This window comes from Panthera pardus, unplaced genomic scaffold (genome assembly GCF_024362965.1).
Source record: "Panthera pardus isolate Hobbes unplaced genomic scaffold, ASM2436296v1 HiC_scaffold_6, whole genome shotgun sequence".
In the NCBI taxonomy this organism is placed as follows: domain Eukaryota; kingdom Metazoa; phylum Chordata; class Mammalia; order Carnivora; family Felidae; genus Panthera; species Panthera pardus.
Window position 1 is genome coordinate 58,149,550 of NW_026526991.1, and position 21,141 is coordinate 58,170,690.

Here is a 21,141-nt window from a genome sequence, read left to right on the forward strand (position 1 = left end):
CACACCCTGAGATCTGCCAGCCCTGACTGATGACCTGTCAGCAGTTCTCGGGCCGGTCCCAGCCTGCCTCCTCCCCCACTCCTCCCCCCTGCAACAGATGCTCTGCCTGGCGTGGAGGAGACAGGCTGCTCTGCTCTGCTCCCCTCCCTGACCCCTATTTCTTTTGATCCTTGAATGCACAGCCTCCTCACCCCACCTTCTCTCTCTACGGGCACTATCTGTCCTTGGGAACCCAGTTAAATCGCTGCCTCCTCTGGAAAGCCTGCCCTGACCACCTCAACACTCAACCCTGGTGTCTTCATCTTTAAAAGCAGCTCTGTGCTGTTCTCTGGTGGGTGTGAGTGAGGGTCTGTGACTGCAGGAAGGGGGTGCACTGCACTGTCTCCACAACACCTTAGGACCTCGGACCAGTTACTTAACCTCTCTGCCTCAGTTTTCTCCTCTGTCAGATGGAGATGATAACACTGTCCGCCTCACAGGGCTGTTGTATGGATTAAACGCGATAATAGCGTGGTGTGCTCAGCCCAGCCTCTTGCCGAGGCCAGTCTGAAACCAGTAAGGGTTGTTGGTAACTTCTTGGGTGCTGCTTGCTCTTTCCCAGTCTGAGACCACTCCCCGATGAACTTGCCCCATTCCACCTGTCCTCGAGACTCCTTACCCAGCCACCCTCCCCACTCCTCTCCTGGGGCCTTTGCTAGGCCTAATCCTCACCGCAGAGCTCTCCCTCGTCTGAGCCGTCTCCACAGTCGTCGTTGCCATCACACAGTTTGTCGGGGGGCAGGCAGACTGAGGTGTTGTTGGCGCAGGGGTGCGAGGGCGGCCTGCAGGCCAGGGACTCACAGTTCTCCTCATCTGAGTTATCTTCACAGTCACTGTCACCATCACACACCCAAGCTTTGCTGATGCATCGAGCTGAGGGGTGAGTGTAGTATGAGGGCAGGCCCGGGCAGGAGGGCTCTCCGTGCCTTTCTTCCCAGACCCGATGGGTTTCTCTAATAGGGTCATGATTGTAATGCCTTGGGGTCCACTAGGAACATTGGAGGCCTTTTCTGTCAGATTCACAGAGGCAGCAAAGAAAGCAAGAATCTGCAGAGGGTGCTGAAGCTCAACTCTGGTGAGGGTTTTGGTTTCCAGGGCCTTTAGTGCAGGCCCTGGCCCCTTACGAAGCTTCCCCCATGCATCATGCACAAGCTTTTTCTGTGTGGCCCTTTGCCTCACCATGTCCCCACCCCCAGCCCCCGCAGCATAGCGCTGTCTCCCTCGCCACTCCTTTGCCACTGCCTCTCAATATGGTCTCCTCCTGTCCATGTTGCCCCAGTCAGGCTCCTGCCCCTCCTTCTTTTTACCGGAGTCCTTGCAGCCAAACTTGACATTGGGGTCACAGACGTGGGTCACTCCCTCACAGCTCTTCTCATCACTGGAGTCCATGCAGTCAGTGTCTCCATCACAGCGCCAGCGCAAGGGAATGCACAGACCATCCAGTCGGCACTGGAACTCATCATTGTGGCAGCCACCGGGAGGCCGTGTGGCTGCAGGGGGACAGAGGGAGGGCAGGGGGGGTAGGGGCTCCACGTCAGCCATTCCCATGTGTGCCTTCCCAATCCCCCTCCTGTTCTGCCCAGTCCAGAGCTATGAGCCAAGGCAGGGATGGAGAGTTCTCTGAGTCCTGCCGACACTTCTCAGAAGCTAACTTGGAGTCAGGAATGTCACACCTCCCAGGACCCCAGCAATCAGCTCGTCTATAATCTCTCTATTTTACACACCAGTGCTCTATTGGATAAGCAGTTTGCTGGGCCAGAACTCAAAGGCCCCCCATCTTGGCCCAGCCTCCATTTTACCCGTTCACTCCATAAACACCTCTTGAGTGCCTCATGTGTGCCAGGCACTGTTCCAGGTGCCAGTGTGAGCGAGCCCGTCTTTACCCTCATGGAGCTGAAGTTCTAGCAGGGAAGAGACAGTGAAGACATGACACAGAAATCCAGAATGTTACTGCAGGGAGTGTTCCATGCCATGGAGACGAAGCTGGGTCAAGGCTAGCAAGGGATGACGATGCTACTGGGTAAGATGGTCAAGGAAGGCCTCTGAGCAGATGTTTGAACAGAGGCTTGGATGACATCAGCCGTGAGAATACCGGGAGGTGCAGCCTGGCAGAGGGAACAGCGAGTGCGAAGTCTCTGAGATGGGACCACGCAGGGCATGTTTGCAAAATGCCCGAGGCATATTTGAGGCTGCATAGCTGGAGTAGAGTGAAGGAGGAAATGAGTGGCAAGAATACAGGTCAGAGAGGTGGTGGGAGCCCTGCAGGCCATGGAGTGGGGCTTGGCATTGATTCAAGTGTGTAAGGAGCCAGTGCAGGCTCGAGGGCAGGGCTGAGGTGTGATCTGACTCATGTTCTGGAGGATCACTCCGGCTGCAGCACTGAGATCTGACTCAGGAGGCCGGAAAGGAACAGGAACAGCACCCGGAGGCATAGGTGACTGTGCAGGAGCCTCACCTTGCTCTCACGCTGCCGCCCGCTCCTTCTACCCGCCCCGCCATGAATGTGGTCAGTGCTCTTCTCTTGTGCCTGCATTTCAGCACTGGCCTTTCTTGGGGCTGGTTTTCCTTCCTTGGGGCCGGTTTTCCTTCCTTGGGGCCCCTGAACCTCCTTCTCATCGAATCTCCTTCTAGGATTATCCTCTGAAAGCACCTTCTACATCATTTTTTTCAGGGTATTTTTTATTTATTTTATGTTTTTTTTTATTTGGGAGAGAGAGAGTGAGGAGGCAGGGGAGAGGGGCGGAGGGAGAGAGAGAGAGCGAGAGAACCCCAAGCAGGCTCCACACTCAGCTCAGAGCCTGACATAGGGCTCCATTCCACGACCCTGGGATCATGACCTGAGCCGAAATCAAAAGTTGGATGCTCAACCCACTGAGCCACCCAGGCGCCCCAGCACCTCCTATATCTTATCACCTTCCAGCTTCAAAGTCCTTCAAAGACCCCAGTGCCTGACTTTCAACTGCTGATATAATCCGCCCCCTTTGGGCACAGCCTCGTTCCCCATTGGCCCCTCCAGTCTGAGGGCCCCCCTCCCCCAAGCAGAGGCAAAAGTGCTCAGTTTCACCGTCTAAATCTTACTACTGTGTTCTCCACCCCTAGCGCCCCCCTTCTGAGGACCCTCCCTCATGTCCATTTGGCCACAGTCGAATCCCTCATCAGGGCCCAATGCAGACCCCGCCTCTTCCTCAATGGCCCCAGACCACTGCAGCTACCACCACAGTTAACAGTCACTACCAATCAGGACATGTCTGCTCCCACATGCCAGGCTCCCACACATCTCCTCTCATTTCATAGGGGAGGAAGCCAAGTCTCAGAGGAAATGACTTGTCCAAGTTCACCCAGCTTGTGAGTGAGGGGCAGAGTGCTTCTCCACCACACCACAAGCCTCCAGAAGCTCCCTTCTCAGAATCCCAAGGCACTATTACCTGTCCCACTCACCCAACCCTTCTGAGATGGCCCTTGAGACTCAGTGACTGTTTCCTGGGCCTCAGGTGACCCTCCCTGCCCTCTCTCTCAGTTCTGGGTCCAGAGTGGGGATGCGTGCCGTCAGTACTGGTCTAACTGTGTACACCTTCACTCTGTAAGGCATAGGTTGCAAGCTGGAGATTCAGGGGCTAGATGAGGCCTGCCGAAAGATTTTGGCCTACAGTATTTTTAAAACCTTTGAAGTCCATTGTCAGTTGTTATGGGTTGATTTGTGTTCCCTAAAAAAGATGCTGATGTCCTAACTCATAGTACCTGTGAATGTGATCTTCTTTGGAAATAGATCTTTTTTTTTTTTTTTTTTTTTTTTTTTTTTTTTTTTTAAAGAGAGAGAGAGAGAGAGAGAGAATCAGTGGGGCAGAGGGAGAGAGAGAATCTTAAGCAGGTTCCACACTGTGCGGGGCTCAATCCCACAACCCTGGGATCATGACCTGAACTAAAATCAAGAGTTGGATGCTCAACCAACTGAGCCACTCAGGAGCCCCTGGAAATAGGTCTTTGCAAATGGTCGAGTTAAGATGAGGTCATTAGGGTGAGACATCATCCAATATGAATGACTGTGTCCTTACATAAAGAGGAAATCTGGACACAGAGATAGGCACACACACACAGGGAGATCACCATGAAAAGATGAAGGCAGAGATTGGGGTGAAGCATATACAAGCTAGGGAATGCCAAAGGTTGCCTGCAAACGCCAAGAGCTAGGAGCGAGGCCTCCCTCAATCCTGCCAATATTTTGGACTTGGGTTTCCAGCCTCTAGGACTGAGATGATAAATTTCTATTGTTTAAGCCACTCAGTTTGTGGAACTTTGTTGTGGCCGCAAATAGGAAACAAATACAGCAGGGCTTAAAAATGGGTAGATTTAGGGAGGGGGACAAAACAGAAGAGACTCATGAACATGGAGAACAAACTGAGGGTTACTGGAGGGGTTGTGCGAGGGGGGATGGGCTAAATGGGTAACGGGCACTAAGGAGTCTACTCCTGAAATCACTGTTGCACTAGATGCTAACTACTTTGGATGTAAATTTTAAAAAATAAAAAATAAAATTTAAAAAAATGGGGGAAGTTAAAAAAAATGGGTAGATTCCACGTAAAAATCTGCATTTATGACTTCTCTTATAGCCAGGGCAACCCTGGGTCTGCAATCTTCCATGGAAACAATCAGCCAGAGCTGAGAAACAAATCTTCCTTGAGAGGGTCTGTGCCTTCCAGTAGACTCGGCCCCCACTGCCCCCTAGCTGGGTCCTGGAGGCTTGGGCACTGAGGACCCTCACGGGGCCAACCCCTCTCTTCTTTGGTCCCCACTGTGCTCATTCATCCTTACCAGCCCCACCCCCACCCCCGAATATCCCTTTTTCAAGCTACCAGCTCTCGAGCACAGGCTGTGTGCTGAGTGCTTTTTGTGCATGATCTCACTGAACCCCCACATCAGTGCTGTGATGTGGGTGCTATTATTATCCCCACTTTGCAGATGAAACTCACAGAGGCCCACAGAGATGAAGCAATTTGCTCAAGGCCACCCAGATAGTAAGTTGCAGAGCTGGAGCTCAAACCCAAGGCCACCCAACTGCAAAGCCCGTAATCTTCACAGTGTGTGACAAAGGTTTGTTGACAATGTCTCTCTCCCGCACGACAGGCACCTCCTGAGGATAAGAGCCATGTCTGGGTTATCTCTGGTTCCCAGATGGCTGCAGCACAGTACGGGGAGGATGGAGGGACAGAGGGATGGCTAAGTGACTGGCGTGTGATGGTCTCACCCCGCCTGCTGGCCCCCAGGCACCCACCCTGGTTGGTGCAGTTGGCGTGTGTCTCGTCGCTGTAGTCCCCGCAGTCGTTGTCACCGTCACAGGTCCAGTGCTCGGGGATGCAGCGCCCGCTGTTGCACTTGAACTGAGTGCTGGAGCAGGAGTGGCTGCAGCCGGCCTCATCACTGTTATCCCCACAGTCATTGTCTGAGGGGGGAGGCAACAAGGGGAGAGGCGAGAAGGAGGTCAGCAAGCTGCCTTCTCTGTGACCCCAGCTTGGGGCCCCCACGCCCCCCTCCCGTTCCCACCCTCAGCCCGCCCCACCCCCCACTGAGAAAATAACAAACAGAAAAGACACAGAAACTGCATAGACTGCAGCATGCACCATGGCCCACGCAGGGGGCGGGGAGAGGAGGGGTGGGCTCCGGGAGGGCCCTTCCCTGAGTCTCGGAGGATGGCGGGTGGGGGACTGGACGCGTTCCTTTCCCTTTCTCATTTTGGCAGGGTGTGGGAAGAGGGGTCTGCTTGCTTTGGGGGAAAGGCAGGGATTCCTCTGGCTTGGGAGGGAGAAAGGTGGATGGCGTGGAGGTGAGGCTGCCCTGCTGGGGAGGGAAGGGCCCGATGAGGCCCGCCCTGAGCTTGGCCACTGCTGTGCCCCATGCTGCGGCCGCCTGACTCACAAGGGGTACTGCCTGCAGCTGGGAAGGCTCGGGGGCCACTCCTGGAAGGCATCTGAGGGTGACTGAATGAACGTCCTGCTTTCTAGGCCTTGTGGGTGAGGGGCTACTGGACTTCCCTCCACATTTTCGGGACACCGGAGAAGGTTGGGGTACAGCTTTCCCCCTTGGGTGTGTTCCTGCCTCTTTTCCATCTGGAGTTGATTCTCTCTCCTCTCCCTCTGTGTCTTGGTCTTTTTGTCCCCACCTATCTGTCATCTCCTCTCTTCCGTCCCCTCTGCTTCTTTCCCTTCCACAGTCTTTCTCTGTTGCCTCCTCTCTCCCTTCTCTCTTTCCCTTCACGTCCTAGGAGCTCTGGAGAGGGGAGCTGCCTAGGGGTTCTGAGAGGCGGCCCGAGGCCAGCTGGGACTCTGGGGTGATGGTGCATGTGCTTCTATGCACTGACCGGCAGGCTCAGGACAGGTCTTTTCGTCAGAGCCGTCCCCACAATCCTTCTCTGAAACACAGAAACCGCCAGGGCAACCATTGGCACACGAGACACAGCAAAGATGAGGGGCAACGTGGTGTTGACCCAATACATGCTCTCACACATCAGCCAGGGCTGGAGCCTCCGGAGCAACACGTCACAACACACAGACACAACCAGAGCCCCGAGACGGCACACACATGACGATGCACTGGCCCCCGTGGCTCAGGGCTGACATCACCTGGTCCGTGGCTGACCGCCAGGTGGGCTTCCGAGCCTGAAGGCGGAGCCTGGAGGGTGCACCAAGGACCCCAGGAGATGGGGTTTGCGGGGAGAAGGGAGTTGGGCACTGGGCTCTCCTTGCTCTGCCCCTCTAGCCTTTCTCACTCATTTCTCCCTGGCCCCCAAGCCTCTGCCCGAGAAAGGGCAGCTCAGGCCCTGTCTGGGGAGGAATGGTACAGACAGGTGGCAGGGACGGTCTCCCCTCTGTCCATACTAGTTCCCCCATGGCACTTCTGGCCTGTCCTCCTTTCTCCCAGCCAACCCAGTGGGGCTTTAGTGGATTGGCGGCGGGAGGCCCCAGCTTGATTCGAAAACCCCTTTACCTCCCACCCAGGGCGTGGCTGTGGCTTTTAGCTTTCCTAGGAATCAGGGCAGGTTAAAGGGGGCAAGCTCTTACCATTATCACATCTCCAGTTGATGTTGATGCATCTGCCATTGTTGCAGGTAAACTGAGTCAGGGGGAAGCAGGTGGGATAGGCTGTCAGGGAGAAAGAACAGCTGAGTAGGGCCCTCAAGATCATACAGCATCATGGCACCTGGCAGGTGGGTGCAGGGTCCCTCCTGGAACCAGCAGCTGTAGCCCGGTCAGACAGGGATGGGAAAGCTACGTGGTGGGGCTTCAGCCTGAAGCTCTGCTCATTCGTCCCCATCCCTCTGAGCATCCCTTTTTCAAACTTCTAGTTACCCACCACTCACCCTGTGCTGAGTGCTCTTCCTGCATCATCTCACTGGATCCCCACATCAGCACAGTGATGTGGGTGCTCTTATTATCCTCATTTTGCGGACAAAACTCACACAGGCTTCGGAGATGAAGGCGCTTGCTCAAGACCACCCAGGGACTAAGGTTCAGGGGCCCTCCAGCCCCCCCACCCCACCCCAGGGCACATTCGACGGGCTCCCTGTTCCCCATGCCAGCCCAGCCTCCCTGCTGTCCCTCTTACCACATGAAGCGGACTCGTCAGAACGGTCCCCACAGTCATCATCCAGATCACACGTCCAGGAGATGGGGATGCAGCGGCCACTGGCACAGGAGAACTGGTTGGGTGGGCAGGTGCGAGCTGGGGACAGGGATGGGCGTGGGTGTTCATAGTCTTGCCCTCCTCTCTTAATTTCCTATTCTTTCCTCCTGTCCTCTGCCTATCAGGAAGTCTTCCCAAGGGTCTCAATGTCATTTCTCTGAGAGAAGTTTAAAGCCACATATGTGGTCTGACCCCCGCATCTGCTTCACCCCATCTCTCACGGGGTCTCTGGTATCCTCCAAGGAGACGATCCACCCTGACTTGCTTCTGTCTCCAATCTGGAGCTGTGATCTGTCCCCGCCTTCCCCACCCACCCCGGTTCAGTCCTCCCAGCCAACCCCGTTCTCCTGGGGAAGGGGAGAGCACTCCTTTCCTCCTGCTCAGCATCCCATCCTCTCTGCCTCAATACCCCATGCTCCTTTCTTTCCTGAGGCCACTCTGGCTGCCCCTCCCCGCCCCGGCCTCCCTGCCTGAGGGGTGCCCAGTGCAGCCCACTCCGACCCCACACCTGAACAAGTGGCATTGGACTCGTCTTCACTGTTCCCACAGTCGTTGTCCCCGTCACAGAGCCAGCGGTTGGGGATGCACCGGTTGTTCTCGCACTTGAACCTGTCCGAGGGGCAGGTGTGCTGATCTGGGGAGTGAGGAATTCAGGGGTCAGTGAGAGGGGCGGGACCCAGCTCTCTCCACATGCTGCCCTGCAGTTGTTGGAGAGGGGCGGGAGACTCACGGCAGAGGGCTGGGGCCTCGTCACTGTTGTCTAGGCAGTCGTTGTCCCCGTCACACTTCCAGCGCTCCTGGATGCAGCGGCTGTTGGCGCAGGCGAACTCGCCTGGCTGGCACTGGGGTGGGGGCACGTAGGATGGGTTCGCTGTGGGCACCACAGGGGTGTGGGGGGAAAGTCAGACGCAGGTCATGGGACAGATGCTCAGCTCTCTGTACTACATTTGCCTGTTGTATTATTTTAAATGATATGCAGACAGTAATCTTTCCTAGGGCGTGATTCTTCACAAACAAATAATCTGGATGGAAACCGCAACTCTTTCTCAAGCCACAAGGGTGATGTTTACTTGAACACTTTCAGTACTGCAGTATGGCCCGAGAAGAAGCAGCTTCCAAGAGAGCCTAGAGCCCCCCACCCCTTACTTTTGTCCCTCCTGAGAAGACCACCTCTCACCAGCTTCCTGTCATCTCCACAAACTGCTTCTTGGAAGTTACCCCTGGGGCCCCCAGAGCCCTGTCGTGGTGCCTGGACTTTTTCCTTCACAGATGCATGAACTCTACCAGCCGGAGTGAAAACAGGTCCCAGAACTCTGCAGGCTCCACCCTTCCACCCTCATCACTGCCACCTCACCACCCCCCCCCGTCTACCTTGAGCACTCAGCAGTAAAATCACTTTGTGCTTTGTCTGCATTTTCGTCGGTAACATGGAGAAGCCCAGCGCTCCCAGGTCGGCTCCTGTCCCTGCACCCTAAGCTCTGCTTGCAGCCTTTCTGACCTGTCCAACTCTCATCCCCGCTCTAATCCCTGAAGCTTCTGTGCGTCCTGTGGGTGCCTATTTTCTCTCCTGTGGCCCTAGACCACTGGGCCTTGGCATGTGTTGTCTTGCTCCGTGCAACTGCTTCGAGACTGTTCTGCTCCCCTTTCTGAAAAATCAGCTCTGATTTTCATGTTATTAGACTACACCAACCCCTACTTCTATGGGCCTTCAGGCCACTTACTATCATCCTTAAAGGTTTTTAGCTGATGGTTCAGTGTCACTTTTCCTCCAATCTCTCCTGCTTTAATTCTTGGTGATTTCAACATCCGTGCAGATCCTTCCATTACCCTGGCCACTCAGTTCCCCTCTCTGTCAATGCTCTTGCCCTCCACCTGGCCTTAGTCACTCATTCTTAGCTGTCCATTAAGGCCCCACTGACCCATTTTCATTTCTGGGATTCTATCTTAAGGAAACCATCCAATATGGGAAGGCAGGAAGATATGGGAAATAGCATAGCAAGTGATAAAAAAAACAACAACAACAAAAAGCAAAAACAAAAACAAAAACAAAACAGGCTCTGGGTCAGACTTCCTGGATTCAAATCCCTGTTATAACTTTGGGCCTCGTTTTCTTCATCTGTGAATTGAGGATAATAAAAATACTTTCCCTACATGAATATTTTAAGGAGTAAACAAGTTGCTGCATGGGAAATGCTTAAAATCACATCTTGGCACCTGATCTGTGCTCAACAAATGAATGTTAGCTGTGATTATAACAAAGACAGAAATAACTTAAACGTCCTATGGTAGAGAAATGGTTGAGTAAGTTACGGAACGTTTACTAATGAAATATATTTCAGCCATTAAAAATTCTGCTTACGTATCTATGACCTACTGTCGAGTGACAAAAGCAGAAAACTAAAGAGCATGTGTAACCTGGCTAGTTTAAATAAAGGGAAATGTGGGGCGCCTGGGTGGCTCAGTCGGTTAAGCGTCCGACTTCAGCTCAGGTCATGATCTCACAGTCTGTGAGTTCGAGCCCCGCATCAGGCTCTGTGCTGACAGCTCAGAGCCTGGAGCCTGTTTCGGATTCTGTGTCTCCCTCTCTCTCTGACCCTCCCCCGTTCATGCTCTGTCTCTCTCTGTCTCAAAAATAAATAAATAAATGTTAAAAAATTTTTTTTAATAAATAAATAAAGGGAAACATGTAGAGACATGTTTGGGAGGGTGTCCCCCCAAATGGTAAGAGTGACATCCATGTCACATGGTATTTGGGTGACTTGTACTTTCTCCTATGTTTTTCTATACTGTTTGTTTATTTATTTTTTACAATGAGCATGACCTACTTTTCTTCAAAAAGAAGCTGTTTAAAATAATGCAACAATAACACAGAAAATGCTGTGACACATATGAGCCCCAAAGGGTGGAACACATTTTATGTACAGTATGATCTCAGCTACAGAAAACCAACCGTGTAACCCACCTGGCCCAAAAAGGTGGTGTTCGCTTTCCTGCAATGCTAACAATATAGTGGTGTCTGTTGGTGGGATGCGGGCTTTTTTTTCACTTCTCTAATTTCCAATATTTAGAGCTGTTGTTATATTACTTTAATCAAGGGGAGACAAATGTAAAAGTATATTTTCCCCTTTCCATAGCTGTCCTGATCATCATTCAGCTTCCCCTAATCTTTGCGCTCTCCCTAACTCTTCCCAGCACCCAGTCCTCCCTAAACACCCCTCCTGGCCCCCAGAGCCTGCTCCCTCCCCATCCCTTGCCTCCTGTTGCCCCCACAGGACCCTCTTTTCCTCCTTTATCTCTGATTGGACACGGTGGCCCCTCCTGCTGAGGACCACTGTCAGGCCACCCGCCCCGGCTGGGCACCTCATACCCAAACAGGTGACACCGTCTGTGTCCAACACCTGGTCCTCGGCGCAGGCACATTGGCGGCTCCCAGGGGTGGCCAGGCACAGGCTGCTGCAGCCACCGTTGTTCACCCGACATTTGTTGGTACCCACTGCAAAGGAGTGGCCAAGGGAGGGGCCGGGAAGGACAGGGTTGTCATAGAGTCAGCAGAGGCCAGAGACAGGAGATGAGAGGACAGGGAAAAGACACATTGAAGTGAGGAGTGAGAAAGAGAGGAAGTGGTGAGAAGATAATGAACACGTTGAAGAAAAGAACACGTAGGCATGGGGCAGGGAAGGAGACAGGGAAGACAAAGTCAACTGGGTTGGGGGCCTTTCTTCTTGAGAGCCTCAAAAGTCAGAGCCTGGGATCCCTGGGGAGTGCCTTCACCACCCCCCTCCCCAGAGTAGCCTTACCGCCCTGTCTAGGTACCACCCCCTCACTGGCCCCAGCCCCAGGGGGTACCTTGCTGCTGCTGAGCATCATACATGCGGATCTCAAAGATGGGGGGCCGCTCACTGCGCAGAAGGGTCACGGTAGGGGGTGCACCGCCTGTGCCCCGTTCTAAGCGGTAAACACTGCCACTCCGGTACTCAGTCCAGAAGAGGTAGTTGCCGTGGTGACACAGGCCAAAGGCGTGGTTCAGCTCAGGACCCTCATATACAATCTAAGAATTGAGGGGAGGTTACTGAGGAGCTATAGACAAATGGGGTGCCTGAGGAAGGCCCAGGGGGATCACCATTTTGTTTACTCATTTGTCCATGTCCTGGATATGGGTCTTGCTTCCCCCATTAGCCTGGGAGCCCCTGAGGATGATAGCTTTGCACACAGTGAGGTGCTAGACACCGGACCCAGTGGGATGCTGATGGGGAACTTGTCCACCTTGTCCTCCCTTGTATCCATTCATATTCATTCATATCCCTCCAACACACATGTGCGCGCACACACACACACACACACACAGTACTGAGCATACAGCCAGAATTCATCTGTTCGCTTCTTCATCCAACAAACACCTGCCAGGATCTATTAAGGGCCAAGCTGTGGTATGAAAAAGACTGTGTATGTTTCATGGAGGGCACACACAGCAATCCAGGATGGAAAAGGGGTCTGGAGACAACATCCTAGAGGAGGTGGCCCCTGAGCAGTGTGCCGGGTGAGGAGGAGTGGGGGTGGAGGCAGAAAACTGCATAAGCAACAGCACAGAGGGCAGTACTCAATATGCTGTGTGCTGGGAATTTCCAAGCTGTGTAGTGTTGCTTGTTCAAATAATGGGATACAGGGAACAGGGGCAGAAATAAGACCACAGAGATAGTCAGGGGCCATATCATAAAGGGCCTCATATATTATGAAAGAGCTTAGTCCACACGTCTCGTAGGCACATGACTCATAAAACACATGGCCACCCAAACGAAAAAGCGTACATATATGCCATCTCTAGTCATCCTGCACTTGCACAGAGGCGAACACAGCAGGCACACACCGAAGCGTGCCGTGTGTGTGTGCACAAACATGCCGAGGTGCACACAAGGTATACACCCAGGCGTGCACATGAGTGTCAAGCCTGCAGACAACATACAATCACAGATGGACTCTTACAGAGGCAATCCTCAAGCAATACAACACATAAGACACAGCACACCGGTGTGCACGTCCATCGGTACGTAGGTAAACATGTACGAAGCGCACAGGCCTGGATACAGAGAGACTCACACATTCACACATAAGAAGCCTCATCCGCACACAAATGTGGTCTGGCAGTGCACACATGAACACCCCCACACAGGTGCCTGCCTGCCCACCTTCCGGTCTGTGCCATTGAGCAGTATGGTCTCAATGCGGTCATAGAAGGCATCCACCCAGTAGAGGCGCCCAGCTGGGATGTCCAGGCTCAGCCCATTGGGCCAAAGTACTGTCTTAGAGGTGACAAAGATGTCTCGGTGTGAGCCATCCATCCAGGCCCTCTCCAGCCGCCCTCGTCGACTGTCCTTGGGGTCCTCCTCCCAGTCTGTCCAGTACATCCACCTGTGGGCAGTGATTGGTCAGCACCACATGGGCTACCCCTGCCATCAGCAGCCTCCTGTGTGATCCCACTCCACGTGTGCTATGCCAGATCCCCTCCCGGGGGGCTTCCTTCCTGCTCAACCCTAGCCCCCACATTTCCTTCCTTCATTCCTCCATTCAACAAATATTTGTTGAGTGCCTACTGTGAGTCAAGGACCCAGTGGAGAGCAAGGCAGACAAGGCCCCTGCTCTCCTGGAGGTCACATCCTACCCAGGGGTACAGGTAAGAAACAAGTCAACTGGAAGGTCACACACATTGGAGAATGAGAAAAACCAGGAAGGACACAAAGCATGGAGATGATATAGAGAGTAGACTGGGAATCAGGTGGAGAAAGCCTCTCTGAGGAGGTAACATTTGAGGCCTAGGTGTGAATGATGACAAGGGACTAGATCTGCAAATGTCTGAGAGCTCCAGCAAAGGAAGTCCCAGAGCAAAAGCCTTGAGCCAGGAAGAGCTGGGGTGTGTGAGGAACAGACAGCGGGCAGTGGGGACAGAGTTTCCAAGAGTCGAAGAGAGGTGCAGATGAGGTCAAAGGAGATGAAAGCAGATCCTGTAGGACCCCAGGCCTGATAAGGAAAGTGGGTCTCACTCCAAGGGCCAGGGGAGCCAATAGAGGGCTCTGAGTTGGCAGTGACAGGACCAGATCTCCATGTATGTGTGTAAGACATCACTCCCATTGTCCTGAAGATGGGGCAACTTTTCCCCATTCAGCTTCTGATTCCTGCCTCAGCACTCCACTTAGGCTGCTATCCCCGTTCACTCTCTGTCTCACCTCCCAGTTCTGACACCCACAGTTCCTGGCTCCTCCTACCCCAAGGCCCTGGGAAGACTCACCCATTGAGTGGATCCACCACAATGGCCCTGGGGTGCGTCATTTTGCCCTCGATTAAGGTCTTGCGGGTCTGAGCAGCCTTCTCCAGCCTGGCCACGCTGATGGTCTTCTTGGGTCCATCATCCGTCCAATACAAATTGTCCCCCATCCAGTCCACAGCCACACCCTCCACATTGTGGATACCTGCAGGGAGTGAAGGGGGCAATGGAGAGCCTCAAAGGAAGCTCAAGACTGCCTGCCTCTGACCCTCAGGCTACACATGCCTCTGAGCAACCTGACTAGCCGGGAGTGTGGAAAGCCCTAGAGGGTGGGTGGGACAGGGTGGGAGGTTGGAAGAAAGAGCTGGGAAGACTGTGTTGCCACCGCATCCGTGTTGAGGCCCAGGGTCTCTGAAAACTGTCCACGGCAGCCCATAAGCCTATGTGGTGGATGCGACCTCTCATGTGAGGGCATGCATGAGCCTGAGCCGGGGTGAGCTGGAGCAGTGTGCGGGTGGCTCTGGGCACAAGTGTGACACAAGATCCCAGGCCGAAAAATCCTGAGCTAACAAAACGAATAAATCAGGAAGTGATTTTTCACTGACCCAAAGGCTTCATCTCAGGCTTAAATAGCAGTTCCCTTGGTATAGGGAACCCCAATCTTTTCCTGATGAGTTACTTTTGATTTCCCCAAAGTCTTATGATTGCTGACTGCTGAGGTTCTGTGAGCCAACGGCAGTGGGGGTGGGTGGGGAGCGCTAACTGGCGTCAGCTAGATGACTGGTTAGGGAGCCCTGTCCCGGGGGCCCAAGTGTGGGAATTCCTAACAACCAGCAGGAACAGGGCGGAACTCAGGAGCTCAGAGCCTCCACGCAGATGGATATTCAAGAGACAAAGTACTGTTGACCTGCCCGTGCAGCTCAGAGGAAAAAACTGGATTCAGTTCACAAAACATACTCTTCTCAGGATAAGTAAACACGCAGCTCCGGTGGCCGTGAGGTCTGGCTGCACAGACCTTCCGTGTGCAATCATGTGCTGGTATGCCTGCTCCTATTCAAGGCCTCAAGACTCTCGTGGGCTGTGTACTGTGTGCAGCTCTGGGGCTCAGAGCCAATGGCAGAGAGACCCCGAGTTTTCCCAAGGGTTGGCAAGGACAGCCCACGCTGCCTAACCATCCATCCTCCTGCCTCTTTTCGGCTCAGCCAAGAAGGGGGTCACACAGGGGTCAATCTGTCTATCCCCTCATCTCCATGCCAACCAGCCCAGCCAGCCAGTCAGCAGGGGACTCTCCATGCCAAAAGGGCACTGAGAAAGCGATGCCCAGGCCTCCAATTGCTTCCTGTCCCAGGTGGGTGCCCCTCGGGGGTCCTGTCTGTACACCTCCCTCACTGGGGGCCCTTACCGTCCTTCAGGATGGTCTCCCGCTCAGTGCCATCGATCTTCTGGCGGCCAATGAGGTAGCTGGTGGTGTCAGCAAAGTAGATGAAGCCAGTTTCAGCATGGAAGTCCAAGGCCCGGGGGTTCATGAGGTTCTCAATGGGGATCATGTGTTCGTCTGGGACTTTGGCTCCCATATCCATGCCCCGGATGATGCCTGGCCGGCCCTTGCCATACACAAGGAACAGCTCATGTTCTGGCTCTAGGGCAGGCACGAGGGGGGAGGGAGGACACAAAGTTAGGTACATGTGCCCAAGGATCTACAAAACCCCAGCTCTCCTGGGTCAGGGGATATGGGTGTAGCAGGGGGTCTGGGCCACATGGACAGATGCATAAACATCTAAAGCCCAGGGGACAGCACCCTGGTTGGCAGCCTACGCACTCTGGGGGTGGGAAATGCGGCAAGAGTAACAAGTAGCATGTTTTCAGTTAAGTGCCCACTGAATCTGATTGGAATCTGATCACTTTGGACCACTTCTGCTATCATCCTTATCTAAGCCACATCGCTTCCTGCTTACAGGGCAGAAGTGGCCTCCTGCCACTTCCCTGCTGTCCATCCTCCACCCAGCGGCCAGCCAGCATGATCTCCTTACAAATGTGAAGCACATCACGTCACTTCTCTGCTGGAAAGTCACCAAGAGCTCCTCATCCCATTTAGAATCCCATCCAACCTCTCCTTCCTGCCTCCCCTCACTCATGCTGGGCCGTTCTCAGCCTTGGAGCCTGGCACGGTAGGTTCCGTCTGCCAGGGAGCTCTGCCTTCGGGTCCTCACGTGATCCAACTCCTCACTTCATAGAGAGCTTGGCTTAACTCCTACCTCCACAGAGAAGCCTTTCCTGACCCTCTGTCTAACCTGGAGCCCTCACTGTCATCAGCAAGTCTACATTCCACTCTATTTTCTTCCTAACACCAGGTACCACCCGAAGCTATTTTTATTTGTCTGTCTCCTCTGCCAGACTACAAGCTCTGGAAGGCAGAGATGACATCTATCTTGTCACTGCTGAATCCTCATTGCCAGGAGAGTGCCAGACACGTAGTACATGCTCACTGGATATTTGTCGAGTGAATGAGTGAAAAAATGAATGAATGAAGTGAATGGGCCAGTTGACAGCCTTCTATGGAGCCCGAGTAGGGTAGTGGGAAAAGCCTTGTTCTCGGATGTGGGTTCAAATTCCTTCTATGCCCCTCACTAGAAGCAAAATGTTGGGTAAATCCCTTCATTTCTCTGCATCTCTGATGGAAACAGCCAGCTGTAAGGAGGCAGATAAGAATCCCGCCCCACCCCATCCCAGCAGGCACACAGGCCTTTCCCTGTCACTCACTCTTGCATGACTTCCCGTCACTGCCCAGGCTGAAGCCGGAACGGCAGCGGCAGGTCCGCGCCTTGTGGCTGTTGGCCAGCAGGCAGATGTCGGAGCAGCCACCTGGCTTCCCGAACTGGTCATTCTCACAGGCGTGGCTCCTCACTGCAGGCAGAGTAGAGCGCCAGTCAGGACTCTTCAGAGCCCCCGTGCCCAGGTCTTGAGAAGATGTCCTGAAGTCTGACCACACTCCATCCTGCTGTGGTCTTTTTAATTAATTAATTCATTCATTAATTTTTAAGCAGGCTCCACGCCCAATGTGGGGCTTGAACTTACAACCCTGAGATCAAGAGCCACATGTCTCACCAACTGAACCAGCCGGGCACCCCACCCCTGTCCCTCCCTCCACCCAGATGTGGTCTTTATGCTTATTGTCCCATTTTGAAGATTCAGAAACCACAGGACTAGGATTTCTCTGCCCCACCATAACCTAGCCTTCAGACTCTCAGGTAGGGGCTTCTGTGATCAGGGGAGACAGTCATGCCATCGCCTGTGGTCAGGTGCTTCTACTCTAAAGCAGCCAGGGAACTGGGAGGAACAACCTATGTTCTGAGCAGAATGGGGGGCAGGAGCTCCTTGGAGGTGGGATCTGGAGGCTGAAGGGCAGGAAGGGGCTGGCAAGGGAATCTGAGGGGACAGGGGACGTAGTCCAGGGTGGATGGCTACAAGAAGTAGTCATGATATGAGAGAACCGGGGGCTCCCATAGGAGGGTCCACAAAGGGGCTGAAGAGCCCCACTCACCTCGGGGCTGACGCCGCTGGTGGTAGATATGGAGGGCACCACCCTTGTCCACACGGGTGACGACCTGGTAGTCAGTGCTGTTGAATCGATTCACTCGGATCACGCTCGTCTTCTGCTGGGCATTGGCGTTGTCCGAGTTGGTGGCATAGAGATAATTCTCAAACACGGTCAGGCCATACAGATGCTCAATCTGAGATGGGCAAGCAGGAATGGTCAACGTAAGAGGAGAAGGGAATCCTCCCTCTGACCCTGGAATGCTCCTTGGCTTCCCATCCAGATTTCATTATTCGCACTCCTAAATTCATTCCATGGTTGTCTAACTCCATGTTTTACTCCTGTATCCTCTGGTTGGATTTTCTTGCTTTTGAGATCTTTGCTTGTCAAAATCCCACTTATCCTTCACAGAGCGTTTCTTTGTAGAACTTCTGGGATCTTCTAACCAGACACAGGCTTTCCTTTCACATTCCATCTCTCTGGCTATTATCCCCTGTCTGGTGATTTGTGGACTTACCCCATCTACTCTGCTCAAACCCCTCAAGGGCAGGAACAATGTTCCCCAGAGATTTAGGCATACAGTAGATGATGGAATGATTTTGGACTGAAGTAGAGTTGGGCCCTAAACTCTGTCCACAGAAAACATTCTCCAGCCCCCAGCTTTAGGAAGTTGAGAGGGCAGACTTGCCTCAATGATGCCTGGTAACAGCCCTCGCTACCCACATAACTTATCCAAGGTAATTGACTGTCCAACTTGTCCAAGACAAAGGGATTTGCTGGTTTGTGGGACTTCCCAGGCTAACGCTGGGACAGTCCTGGACAAACAGGGATGGTTGGTTACCCTAATGATCCCAGATTGGAGGTGCCACCTCTGAGTTGGAAAGGCTTCTAGACTAGGTTCCAGTGCTCTTTCTCAGCTGTGTAATCTCAGGCAAATCACTTAACCTCTTTGAACCCTGCTTTTTTTTCATCCACCAAAAGTGAACTAAGACACTGGCCCGCCTACCTCCCAGGCGTCATTGTAAGGATCAAGTGAGAAAAGGGAAGTAAAAGGTGTATCTAAAATGACTGTTTCCACCAGAGTGGAAGCCATATCCTCTCCATGTCCACCCTGCTTCCCACCAGAGACTGTCCCACACTGTCCCCCCTCTCACTGGGAGGCCTAGAGAATGGCTCCCCTGCAAAAGCTTCCCCCTCACCAGAATGCCCTGGATGATGGTCTGCCGGCCCTTGCCCTCGTAGTCTACCACCTCTATATAGTCCAGGTAGGCGTCAGCCCAGTAGACAAGGCGGCTGACCAGGTCCAGCGTGATGCCGTGAGGAAACACAATCTTGCTATCGACCAGCTTGGTGCGGTTCTGCCCATCCATGTCACAGCGCTCCACCTTTGGGATCTGCCCATAGTCAGTGAAGAACACCTTCCTGCGGGCAGAGGGCACGTTAGCTGCGTTGTGGACATTGAACACTCTCCCTTCCCCCACAGCCTCTGCCCGCCCCTCACCCCATGGCAGGGTCCAGGGCAATGCCCTTGGGGTTGTAGAGCTCCAGGTCCAGCAAAGTGACACACGTGTCCCCGTTTCGGTTGCAGACAAAGATCCTATCGTCGATGTCATCCACAAAGTAGAAGTTGCCCGTCAGCCAGTCGATGGCCATCTGTTCCACATCTGAAAAGTGTGAGTGAAAGAGCTATGGGGGGAGGCCCACCTCTAGACAGGGCCACCCCTTGTTGGTGCAGAACCCACCCCCGGAAGCCCACCTCCTCTGGGACGACCTCCTTCACCATGTAGGTGACAGCTGTCTCTCCTCTCTGAGCTCCTCCTATAGGAGTTAACGGCAAGGGCACAATTTTGCCTTGTATTCTTTGCCATCTTTCTACCTATTTGGCCTCTCCAAAGTGAAGTGTCTGAGTATCCTCCCACAGAACCCTGCTCTGCACACGGAGTTCAAGGCCAGCACACAGGGGGCACTAGGTATGCGTTGGCTGGTTAGTTGATGGACAAGCTTCCTGAACTCTAGACCTTCCTTGAGCAGGACCATCTTCTTGAGGTACCGAAAGGCATTGAAGACAGGTCCACTGGCTCATCCAGTATTTTTAAATATGCTTTTACTTGAGATACCAGCACTCAGGCTAACTAAAATATCACACATCTTCGATGTTGGCTGGACTTTCATCAATTTTATATGGTAAGTCAGGGTATCTCATGCTAGCCAGGGCACTGACCAAACACTGTACATGTTCCATGACTCTTAAAAATGGAAAAGCAGGGCATACCATCAATAAATGCAATCTGAGAGAAAAGTATGTCAAAATACGGCACCCATAGAGATGGAAAAGGGAAGGCCCACGGTGTCAAAAGGTTGGAATCAGTGACATAGGCCAAACTTCCTCTACTCACTCCTGTTCCCGTTTCTTCAATGTCCCTATTGCTCAATTTCCTCATGTCTTAGGGAGGGTAGGAAGGAGCAGAGAATAAGCTATAGGGCTGGAGGACAGAGAACATAGGAGGAAGGCCATAAAAGGACTCTGAAGGTAAACTCAGGCATGGTTCAGAAAGAAGGGGAGCTTCAGAAAGGTGAGTAGGGGAGGAGGATGGAGACCAGGTGCCCACACTTAGTCTATGCCATCTCTGGAGGCGATGGAAGAGGCTAAAAAGGACTGAAGAGGGTAGGGGTGGAGCAAGGGCAGTGGGAAGTCTGAAGGCTGGAAGTCTGGAGACAGGGACCCCTGCTGGCCTCTTCTAGGCACCTCCTCTCCAGGACCCACTGGCTCCCATCCATTTATTTACTTGTCCCCTTCAACTACCACCACCAGAGGTGATGCTTCTTGCAGACTAGGAATCTCCTAAGACAGTGACTCCTCAGGACTCCTGCCTTGCACTCCACCTTTACCAATTTCAGTAAGTAAAGAGATCTTTGGACCACCTGCCTTTGGCTGAACCTTACCCCCACATGCTACCGACACTCAAACCCAGTAGGGGTTATTCTATCCCCACAGAGCTGTAGGTATAATGACTAGGTGCTCTGCTCAACTCTTCCCTAATGCTTCCCTCTCCCCACAGGGATTCAGAGGCTATTTCCTGACAGTGGGTGGGGGTGGGGGGCAAAGGGAACAGGAACGTGGCTCCCAAGGAACTTGGCTAGGCCCTGACACTGACTCACAGTCACAGGACTTAGGCCGGGGAGGAAGGGCAGGAGCCAATTTGAGGTTCTCATCAAACTAGTTTCCTTTTCAGGTCCCACCGTTAAACCCCACTTCAGGGTGACTGGAGAAAGAAGTCACAGGGATGAGGCATTGTCCCTGTGGTTGCTGATGCACCCCCAAACCCAACCACTCTCTCCCCTGGGCTCCTAGCACCCTGACGACAGTAGAAGAGAGGGGCAGAGCAGCCTGGAAGTGTGGGTCCCAGGCCATGTAGGAAGAGAGCCCAGTGCTGGGATAAGGCAATCACGCTGCTCCATACACCGTTACCACGGAGAAAACAGATTAAAATGAATGCTGCTGGGCTGCCTCCAGAGGAAACCCAAAGTCCCAAACCAGAGTGTGTGTGTGTGGGGGGGGGGGGGGGGGGGGGAGACCTGCTGCAGCACCAGGCAGCCAGCAGGCAAGTAGGTTGGAAGGCAAACAGGTTGAAAGGCA

General features: G+C 53.4%; 1 protein-coding gene across 2 annotated transcripts in view; it reads right to left on the minus strand.

Moving 5' to 3' along the window:
• LRP1 (LDL receptor related protein 1) overlaps positions 1 to 21,141 on the minus strand; it is an 81,139-nt gene that overhangs the window by 36,333 nt on the left and 23,665 nt on the right. Inside the window, exons 7-23 of one of the 2 annotated variants that reach the window (XM_053895231.1) lie at positions 19,006 to 19,168; positions 18,704 to 18,926; positions 17,511 to 17,700; positions 16,730 to 16,873; positions 15,372 to 15,608; positions 13,994 to 14,174; positions 12,897 to 13,119; positions 11,560 to 11,761; positions 11,081 to 11,206; positions 8,444 to 8,584; positions 8,222 to 8,347; positions 7,636 to 7,752; positions 7,092 to 7,172; positions 6,392 to 6,442; positions 5,309 to 5,476; positions 1,347 to 1,529; positions 712 to 912 (exon numbers count right to left, since the gene is read on the minus strand). In XM_053895231.1, the coding sequence (XP_053751206.1) occupies positions 712 to 912; positions 1,347 to 1,529; positions 5,309 to 5,476; positions 6,392 to 6,442; positions 7,092 to 7,172; positions 7,636 to 7,752; positions 8,222 to 8,347; positions 8,444 to 8,584; positions 11,081 to 11,206; positions 11,560 to 11,761; positions 12,897 to 13,119; positions 13,994 to 14,174; positions 15,372 to 15,608; positions 16,730 to 16,873; positions 17,511 to 17,700; positions 18,704 to 18,926; positions 19,006 to 19,168 (2,757 nt within the window). The remainder of the gene's footprint in view (positions 1 to 711; positions 913 to 1,346; positions 1,530 to 5,308; positions 5,477 to 6,391; positions 6,443 to 7,091; positions 7,173 to 7,635; positions 7,753 to 8,221; positions 8,348 to 8,443; positions 8,585 to 11,080; positions 11,207 to 11,559; positions 11,762 to 12,896; positions 13,120 to 13,993; positions 14,175 to 15,371; positions 15,609 to 16,729; positions 16,874 to 17,510; positions 17,701 to 18,703; positions 18,927 to 19,005; positions 19,169 to 21,141) is intronic. The other variant, XM_053895232.1, reaches the window with a different exon arrangement.